The 10,726-nt window shown below is 53.8% G+C and overlaps 1 protein-coding gene across 1 annotated transcript; it reads right to left on the bottom strand.

Annotated features, from left to right (window-relative positions):
• Positions 1–225: 225 nt before the first annotated feature.
• N7532_007924 (GTP-binding protein Obg/CgtA) lies at positions 226–4,123 on the bottom strand (the record flags this gene model as incomplete). Its single annotated transcript, XM_056620416.1, has 3 exons — positions 226–2,006; positions 2,075–2,151; positions 2,415–4,123. The coding sequence occupies 3 exons, from the start codon at positions 4,121–4,123 to the stop codon at positions 226–228; spliced, it is 3,567 nt and encodes a 1,188-aa protein (XP_056471222.1).
• Between the last annotated feature and the right edge of the window lie 6,603 nt (positions 4,124–10,726).

A 10,726-nucleotide genomic window follows, 5' to 3' on the forward strand; every position in this document is an offset into this window, starting at 1 on the left:
TAATTTGGCAGACGCGGTTCAATTGCAACATGCCCATAAATGAGCGACTAAACCTGCAGTCCTAGGAACTGCATCGTTTACATTCGATTCGAGAAGAGTTCAGTTTGTAATTTCATTTCATTCATTTGCATGGTCATAAATGGTCGTAGCATCCCCTCACGCATCCAGGGGTCAGTCGGGTAAGGTACCTTACCCTACTGTGGTGGTAAACTGGTGGCGAATCCCCTATTCACCATCATACCGACCCCACCAAAAGTTGACACTGACACCCGCCTGCAAGCCACGCACATAGTGCCACCATCCAATGGGGATGTACAGGCACTCGCCCTCGTGCAACACTGTCTCAACATACTCGGCATCCAAGAAACCAGGCCACTCCTCCTCCCATTGATCGGCCTCGGCAGGGGAGAACTCAATGGCGGCGAGGTCAACCCGGGACGTGTTCTCCATGTTAACCACCCTATCCTTGGGACCGTTTGCATCCGTGCCAGCAGACGGAACCAGCACATCACCGGAAGGGTGAATCTGCGACGATGGTGTGTGCGGTGAGTACAGTCGGATGTACTTGGTCCCGACGACCTGCACAAGGATGTTGTGGTAAGGATCGTGGTGTAAAGGGGAGATAGTTCCCGCCGGTCCAATCCAGGTATTGATGACAGGGTCCAGGGGAAACTTAATCGGATCGCTCGAATCCGAGAGACTGTCGTCGACATCCTCGACATCGTTGACATCCTCGACATCGTTGACATCCTCGACATCGTTGACATCCTCGACATCGTTGACATCCTTGGCGTTCTCGAAATTCTCCGCATCCCACTTATCCAGGTCGACATCCAAGACATTCTCGACCGGCGCATCGGCAGGCTGACCGGCAGGCTGACCAGCAGGCAGTGCTTGCTTGGAGTCGGTATGAGGGTCATTCTCGCTCGTAGCAGTTTGGGCCTTCGCAGCTTCCTGCTTACGACGCTTTGCACTCTCATAGACCGGAGTTCCGGGCTCCGGGGCCGGCGGTTCAATGTAGCAGTAATCGGGGATGGCGATATCGTTTCGCAAGGCCGGAATCTGCCACAGCAAGTCGTGCTGCGCCATGTACCCCGTTCGTCCGTCACTCTTCTTGATAGTCGAGGGAAAACCGGGCTCGCCGCGCCAAAGAGATTGATCCACGAACTGACGGAACTCCATTACCTCCTGGCCCCAGTCTTTATCCAGGTATGATCTGCCCAATTCCACAGGGACAAGTCGGCGGCCACCGAATGTTCGTTTAAACCAGTAGTCGCGGGAGGTCCAGGGTCGCGTGGTCAGTGCGGGCCAGTGGCTCGTCCCGTACGTGATAACAAGCGGGGTGCGGATATTCTGGATATGTTCCTGCATCCAGTCGAACGATGGGGCCGAGAGGCGTGGAATATGATGTTCAAGGCGCGGAATGGGGTGGCAGCGGGGAGGGAACAGAGGCGAAGATGGCACCTTGCTTCGATCGGGACCCTGCTTGTCACTCTCATCTTCTGTGGCGTCCTGCAGTGCCGCCAACAATTTCTCGATGAGTTTCTCGCGCATTGGCGCGCCCGTCAGGATCAGTGCTTTATCCAGGCCGTGAACGATCTGCGACACCCACGGGGCCTCAGGGTCGATCCGCGAAGATGATACCGTGCCGTTTGCGATTTGGTCGACGAGTTCCTCCGGGCTGAATTGCGGGAATTTGTGTCTGGCCGATTCACGGTACCATTTATAGATGATGTTAATCGCTTGAACGATTGCCGCGTCGGTGTACAGCCGGCGCCAGCGGAGGTGGACATCCTTGAACGGGAAGACGCGTAGCTTTGAATCAGCTAACGCTAGAGCTAGGTCTGGGAATAGACGGAGAAGCGCAGGGACATTGTCGTCGCCTTCTTCAATCTCTTCGGCGGGGCATTCCTGGAGCAGGTCGTGGTGACATTCCCAGATCGGGTCATCCGGGCCGGGGTGGTCGACCTGCGCCACTGCTTGCTGCCAGGCGGTAGCGAGCGACACTGGCGCGTATGTATGAGCAGGAATTCCCCATGGTCGTCTTCGCGAAAAGGAACGGGTTTGTACTTACTGGTTGCTGGGCTAGAAGACGAACGAGTGGCATGCACCAACAGAGTGCGGGGTGTCGAGAGTTGTGTGGGCAGCGTTCTGAAGTGAAAGTGGGAGGGTGTTAATTGCTGTGTCTGCCTACTGCTTCTGTCCCGGCGTAGCGATATCCGCAACGGCGCGCAGCTCTACCAGTGAAGGACGCAAGAACTACTACAATCCGAGAAGATTCCATGTGCTCAATTGCGAGCTAAACTAGGGTACATTTTCTTGGAATAATATTTTACATTTGATGCTTGAAATGGGAATATGCCTAGTATACAGATGGTACAAATATCAACACAGAATCTCACATCGCAGCTCACTCAAGGTATTGCATCACCAATTTCGGAATGCGCGATACTCCCTCGCCCCGCATGGCGCTGACAGGCACCGCCGCCAGCTTCTCCTTCCACCCATCTGCATGGCCAGAGGGATGTTCGACCGTACCCTTCTCCACCTTGGACAAGTACTCCTGCAGAGCTCGGTACTGGTCTTGGGTATGTTCCAGGTCAGCCTTGGTCGCAACGACAAACCAGGGCTTGGTGTGAATCGGAGGCATGGCGAGGTAAGGCAAGGATCCAGATGACTGATAATTGAGGGCCTCTCCGATAGACCCGTCAGCCTGCGTAGGCAGTTCAATGCTTCGATCTTGTGGGCGATAGAGCTCCGGATGTCCAGCCCCAGAGGGATCCCAGTCGATTACGCCCTCCGTGACATGGTGGGCGCTTCTTGGTGTACTAGGAGGTCCGGAATCACTATCGCGCAGTCGCTCATATTCGCCAAGTTCGTACCAGAGCTTTTGCAGCTCCTGCACCGGATCACCAGCGTTGAGGTCAAGGACGAAAGCTAGGATACCCGCTCGGTCTATGTGTCGAAGGAATCCCAGACCAAGCCCACGGTCGAGATGTGCGTTCTCCACCAGGCCCGGAATATCTGCAATGGTAAAGTGTGTGCGTCGAGTCTTTGACTCAACAAGAGGCCGACCCTTATTATCATCCACAATGACCGTGCCAATGTGAGGATTCAAGGTGGTGAACTCCCAGTTTCCGATCCGCGTGCGACTGTTGGTCAACGAGCGCAGAAGCGTACTCTTTCCAGCATTAGGTTTACCGACCAGACCAACATCTGCGAGAAGCTTGAGTTCAAAGTCGAGTTCCAACTTCATCCCTCCCTCGCCGCGGGATGCGAATTTCGGTCGGCCCATCGATCGCGTGATGAAATGCGGGTTGCCCAAGCCGCCCGCGCCACCTGCCGCGAGAAGCATGGGTTTATCCATTGGATGCGACAGGTCAAGGTAGATCGGGGCTTTCGGCTCCATGGCCGCGATATGTTGTCGTCGCGGCTTGAGTCGGGGGAAATTCACGGTCAAGAAATCGGAGGGGTTGGCCCCGGGGTACAGAACCCAACGGTCATGTCGAATGGGCGTGAAATCGATCTCGTCCTCGTCCATTGGTTCCTCTTTGGGTCGTCGCATTCGAGCCAACTCCTCTGCCACAGGGTCATATCGTTCCACCTCACGCACGACGGTACCGACAGGTACCTGGATGAGGATATCGTCACCACGTTTCCCGCCTTTGCTTTTACCCTGACCGTTCTTGCCTCTGCCGGCCTTGATGACACCCCTACGAGCAAGTTTGTGGAGGCTTGTCATGCCCTCGACCGCTTGAATGTAAATGCTTCCTCCACTGCCGCCATCTCCGCCATTCGGTGGCCCTTCCTCGATGTATTTCTCGCGGAGGTATGAGACACAGCCGTGACCTCCCCCACCGGCGTACATCGTGACATGACACTTGTCCTGGAAGATAAAGCGCGAGTAGTCTTCAGGCGACGGGTTCAAATGCGAAAGATCTGGGGTATCGTTGTGAGGGGTGTCGTCATTGGTCGGCGGTCGGTCGTTGGCTTGTGTGGATTGCCATCGCGAGGTGGGAACAGGAAGTCGGATCGTTCGTGAAAGTCGAGCTGGTGCATATATTGATCGACTGACAAGGGAGGGTCGTATGAAGAGTGATAGACAAGCTCGAGGGTATGCCATGGTGCTGGGTGTTGGATGTCTATCTCCGGCTCATTCTGGCCACGACTTAGGGTATAAAGCTGATGCAAGCTCCGATCGGTATATACCGATGTATCTGCTTCAGATTGGAGGTGCAAGCTTCTTTCACTGAAGGCAGACCAGCTTTGTGAGAAGACTTGGATATGATGCAATGCTCGTCGGATTCGACCAAGGCGGTCAAGTCGCGACAATTTCTCCACCGATAGGGATCACGTGGAGATACTGCTTCTATAAAATCCCAAGCGTCCTTAACCCCAGGAAAGTCTTTTCAAATGATGTATGAGGCAGCAACGTCCCGGTCCAATTTGAAATTCCAGGTTGTGGAACAAGCAACAAAACAAGTGGCTTGAATGTCGACCGTTAGGCCTCGACTCGGTGTTTGATGGTCCCGGACGACTGCAGCAGAGCCAAGCGGGCATGACTTCGAAACCCGAAAACATCGTCTCTAGTCATGACGCAGACACCCGCATACTATTGACCCACCGCTTGAGGATTTGACAGCTAGGAAAAAGCAATAACTGTGCTCACACCGTCTTCCCTTTAGCCTCCTGCCCTTCCATTGACTTGAAACGCAGCACAGGAGTTGTTCACCCAACAACTCCACCACTGCACCCCCTGCCATGGCTGCATGATGCCGTCCGAAGAAAGGCTACCGCCAATGAGCCGGACTCGCTGTGGTAATGTTCGGCCATCCTGGCCACTGGTAATTCTTATAATTCTTCAATCAGATTCCCGCCCCGCTCGGCTACGATATATTCGTTGACATGAATGTCAGCTGCGAGTGCGTCAGGATGGAGCATTCTCGACTGATGCCCGGGTGAAAAGCATTGCTTTCTATTTATTTTGCCATCCTTGCATTTGATGTAGCTTTAATTCCTCTGGGTGATGCACTGTGCCGACCGTTATCGCTGCCCAAGTCAATAATAACAGACGGGAATAAATTCCAGAGGATAAAGTCTTTGCAAGACCGACATACCCCAGACGAGAGTTGAACTTTTAGTGCAGGGAGTTATCGAGGTTCGATCTTGACACCGGGTTGGGAAGGTGCATTTGCACTATTCTTTCTCCGTCCACGCGGCCCCTCGCGGGTTTTCATTGGGAATGACCGATTTCTACGCCTGGAGTTATTTAGATGGGGAGACTACTGAAAGAATTGCGAGTCAGACGATTCAGTCAGGTACTTGCCTAACTCAATCTCCTGTTCTCGACCCGGGTCTAGATGGTGGTCTCCGTGCTGCCTTGCCCGATGCGGCAGAGTAGTTGAATCGGACTGGGATGCACCTTGCTCCTTGGGTTCAGCTTTGGGATGAATATCCAATGATGGATAGACATGTTGATTAGGTATCAAGGTGCCACTTGGTGCGATGGCCACCATTAGCAGCTGAGGATGCCTCTGGTGTCATCAATATGTATCTACCCGCCCACACTGACATCGTCGCACTCTATTGCCCTAAACGGTCAATCGCCATGAATGTGTCGTGTCTAGGGCAATGCAGATCCTTCAGCAATATACGAAGGAAGAACGGCGAACGGGAGATCTCGGTCCTCGGAACGAAGCGATTAACAGCATGCAGCTGCAGCTCGATCTGTGGCGGCCATGGTGGACAAGTACCGAGACATGCGTATGGAGCCGCCAGTCAGCCCTCGACATGGACCCATGTCGTACTTCAGAGCCCATCGGACGGGATCTCGTCTCATGCGTCAAAGAAGGTCATTGAGGCCTTAGTGAATTTAGATTTGGAATCTATTTCCCGGGATATGACAACGGTGCAACCACCTCGGGACATGGATAATCCCAGCCTCTAGAACGATTGGCCCTGGACCCCGGTCTGGCTGCTGGGTCCATCACAGTGGAAGGAGTTGGTGATCGCCTGTCACATCTGTGGCGTGCACATCATCAGGCGATCACGCTGTCACAACACATCACAAAAGTACTGTAAGGGAAGAGGGTTGGGGTTTCTATACAGGTACATCTTGTTTGGTTTCCCATTCCCATGTATCTGGCCCGGTACGGCGGATATTTTACATATGACCGGTAGACTATAGATCGTTCCGCTTCTATTTTCCTGTGTACTTCGGTCACTAGCACTTGCAGTAAGTTCGATAGCCAAGGGGGCGTGTTGATCTGAAGCTGAAGTGCCGATGAACCGGTTCTAACTTATTTGTTTGCTACTCGCAAGGCTGAACGTTGCATGTCGAGGCTTATGCATGGCCAAGCCATGGGACACAATTTCATTGTTATCTAGCAGGGTCAGCCCTGGAATAAATGAGTTCTAAAAGACGAGTCCATTCGGCACTTCCCTACTGTGTTGTGGTTGAGTGGCCGGTTTCGGATGTTCTTGAGTAAAAAATATATTCCTGGATGTGGCAGGGACTGGCGAAGTAGTTCCCCAATTGACATCTCAAGTCAAAAGTACTAATGTACTTCTGAGCGCAACCCCAGTTTCATTTCAAAGTACGACAGAGTACCCTAAGAATACCCTAAAAATAAGACACGCAGTTTAGATAGCCATGCCAGGCACCACGGCCAAGCCGCTAGACCAGAACGAAGAAATCGCACGACGATTGACACCATGATATCATGGGGGTCGATACATCTTCCGCGGGCTGGTATTTGGAAATCCCCACGGGAAGACAGAGGTACAGTTCCCCTGGATTTCGGAAGGAACAATCGTACGACTAGCCGGGCCACCAGGGCTGCAGGGGGAAAAATCTACAGGTCGCCTCCGAGCCAGCCGATGGAAACTGATCAACAAGCCTATTCAACGCTAAACGGCCTGGAATCTTGTCGGTCGCTGCCCGCACTGCGGGCCAGCAGGAACTAGGCAAAGTTACAAAGTACCTAAGACCCCAATACCAAAAAGTACGTGTCAACTTGTCAACTCCCGGGTCAGAACCTTCATGCCCCGCGCTATAGTTTGGATGATCCGAGGCAGTGCGACTCATTGCCTGTCTGAGTAAGTGCCTGCTTGAGGGACAGGCAATGTGGCTCGAAAATGGGGAAAGGTTCGTCAAAATCTTGCCCACCGTTGACGTTGGCGCTTCGGAGGCGCCGTTGCCGGTCAGCCCAAGAATATCGAGCCAGGATGTCGAGGCAAGCTGAAAGACAAAAGCACGACTGGGGTGGACCCACGAATAAAGAAACCAGCCTCAAGGATCCGACCCGAATTAGTGGCGACGGGGGATGTTCTCAAGCCACGCTCACATGACCGCCGGGGGATTCGCTAGCGGGAGATTCATCGCAAGGGCCAAAAGAAGCACGGCCAGTCAGCAGCAGCAGCGGCAGATGTTTCGTACCCGTCACCGCGGCACCGGAGCCTGCATTCCGATGGGGCTCGCCACTGGTGGGACAAGGGGGGTTCCAGGGGAAGGGTGGCTTCCTGTTGGTCGGGGGAACAGTCGACAGGCCGGTGAAACGATGGTATCCGTGTACTTGTATCCTGGTATACTATGAGGTATCTGATGGTATCCCGGGGTACGGTATATACACCTTCGATACACAGGCATCGATACCGGTGGAGAAGGATTCCTCGTTGGAGGAGCTGAGGCTGGTTTTGTTCCCCTGGGCGGGATCAAGAACCTGCGATCCTGGCGTGTGATTGGGCCGCGGATGCCGTGTTAGTGCCCGGTCTTCAACCTTGGGACGCGCTAGAACAAGTGGGGACAAAGTATGTCCTGTTTACTCGTACGAAGTATCCTAACACTATACTAGTACAATTGTAAAAAGCTGAGAGCTGGCATACGCAATGGCCGAGGCCGAAACACTGGAGGAATGAGATAATTGCCGAGATGAGAGATGAGGTAACCTGACTACGGTATCACCTTGAAAGTAGGTAAGGTGTAGATTGCCCCAGGTATTCTCCACTGCAACAGCGCTGGCATTGTCGACTGTCCTACATACTATGAGTGTAGTGACACAGGTCGTTGGCTTCTATGATGTATGTAGTAAGTATACATCGAGTCGACTGCAGCAGTCAGCATCAAAAGTACTGTCAGCTCATCAGCTTAAACTGCACTCCACAGTCGTGTAGATGGCACATCATCGAGGCAAGTCTAGCCTAGGTCTAGATCCTCCTGTCGGGCGTCGTCGAAGCGTGGCCTCCGGCACTCGACATCAGTATTACCTTTGAGCAAAGGGACCTGTCAACCTCTCCACTTGCCGTAGTCCCTCCTAGTAGCATGCACTTAGTGAGTAGCGACAGTTGTAGAACCCCAGGCGGCCCCGTCGACTCGGGTTCGAGACCAAGGGCTGCATCAAGGTGGCAAAGCCGAAAGCCAAAAAGTGCCGCGATCTTTCGCTCTCGCGCTCGAGCATCCGCAAGGACGGCCTTGGTATCTTAGCGAGCAGACCGGCCCGCGGAGGTTCCTAGGGGTTGGGAACTAGCACGGGGAGAACGCGACCATCCACGATAAACTTCGATTGTCTCGATCGATCGGAACGCGCGGGAAGTTACGTTCAATGCAGCTGGACGGAAATGAGCATACATCTCCTCAGGGCCTGTCGCGCGTCCAATCGACGTCTCAAAAGGGTGCGAACAATAGTGCGCCTCCCCCCGGCAGCGGCGCTGCAACCGCCAGATCGAGCATATCGTATCGTACTCCTTCTGTCTAGTAGGATGTAGATAATCGCAAGATGGGCGCAGCGAAGCCTGCAAAACACAGGAATCGAGGGTATCGAGGCCCTGCATACTCGCATACTCCAGCAGCTACAAATGACCTACGAAACGTCAGTGTCTCGCGTCGCTTGGGGGGCATGTCGAGGTGAAACTCCACTTCCAAGGTTAGACCAGCCAGGAAGTTGGCTCCCATTCCCTGGTCGCCCCTTTCTGCTCATCTTATCATCAGGAATGTGAGCACATTTCCACCGCCGAGATAATTGACAGCTCACAAAATCGAAGCTCCATTTTGTTGGGACCACGACGGCAGGAGGGGGCCGACGACACGAACACCCGCGAGGTCTGAGCCCCCGGCGCTTTTCCCAGGGTAAATTGGCCCGAATGGGCTCAAAAGTAACTAGCGAAGGCCGGGCTGGACAGACCGACCATCTAACCCGGGTGAGTTTTCCCGGCCACCTGACTGGTCCATCGCCATTCGGTTCGCCGCTGTACCAGCCTCACGGGCTCAAGTCATACTTCCCATGCGACTGTCAAAAACCCGACACTCTGGCGCGGCAGGTGCGCTGGCGTCGATCATGAGCCCTGAAGGAGCAGGTCGGGTCCTACGTCGCGGCCGACCGATCTGGACAAACGCCTCTGGACTCGTTGACCACTCTGGTGCGGCGGATTAGGGTTCCCTGCCCATGGCTATGCCGTTCATCATAGATCCTCGATGGTGGCGGGCGCATCATCGTCGTGGCGGGGGGAATGGCCGACCTGGGCGACTCTGCTCGTAAATAGTGCGTTGTATACCTTGTATACTACTAGTAGGCATTAATACAGCCCCATACAAGGGAAATTGAGGCATGCCTTGCCCCCTTGCAACTCGGTTCGGAAGAGATGCCTTCAAGTGCGTACAGAGGTAAATCATGCCCACGCTGGCCCAGGAGGCCCGAAGAGTGGAGAGAAATAAGGGAATGTTGCGTACCGAGAAATGCGAAGCGAGCGGGACGATGGGAGGTGTGTCTCGAGGAGGTGTGGGAGCACGGGCAAGGTTAGACTTCGGAATCCGCTAGCCGAGATGGCGGATGGCACCTCGATGAGAATGCGAAACCCGGTTGCCACGATCGCGATGTTGGAACTCGAGCGCATCCATGCATTTGCGTGACCCAACTCGGCCGTTGACTTGTACCCTTCTCTCACCGTCTTTTGAGTTTGAGTTCTTTCGGGCGATAATCGTGACGGAGGTCCGAATATCGATATGGGCTACAGATGCACTGTCGGTTGAAATCACAATCGCCGGGCAAGATGTCGAAAGATCCCGACTACCGGCGGTGCAGACGCAAAACATAGACCCGATGGACTCGACAGAGCTTGGCTTAGAGGAACTATAGCAGGTCTGCTATACTACTTACTGCTAGTAGTACTAATAAGTATTGCCATACTGCTGTATAGTTCGTTCACTCCTATGGGGTGTACAGGGAGTAGGGAGAGCGCAGTCTTGTCCATCACGAGTCCTTTCTCCAACTTCAAAGGAAGAAAACAAGAAACACTGCAGCCAAGCGACTCACCGCTGTCACGATGGATGCTCCACCGGTCGACACGAGACGACTTGCTTTGCTCTCCGTAGGGGGGGGCGAGTGGTGCCTTACTTATGGCTGTGACTAGGATCATCCAGGGACCAGGGTGGTTGCTCTTGCTTTCCCCTTCTCTCAACCCCCACCAAGGATTTTCGTTGCCTGCAGAACAATCAAGCTCACCCGCCGATCGCACATCGCAAATCGACTCCGTCTTGTCCATGATCGCGACACCAAAACCGATAGGTCGTCTTCCATGCGTCCCTAGTCAAGAAAATTGCATTCTCAACCGCCCGTTGGGCTCATCTCGCTCTTCCCTTTGTCTAATTTGCTTTTTCCTTATTTTCTTCTTTAATTTTCCCGTTTTCCCGCTCCAGTCTCTTCCGAACTGTCCGAATGGCCATGTAGACCCG

Source organism: Penicillium argentinense, assembly GCF_028826775.1.
Source record: "Penicillium argentinense strain IBT 30761 chromosome Unknown utg000009l_segment0_segment0, whole genome shotgun sequence".
In the NCBI taxonomy this organism is placed as follows: domain Eukaryota; kingdom Fungi; phylum Ascomycota; class Eurotiomycetes; order Eurotiales; family Aspergillaceae; genus Penicillium; species Penicillium argentinense.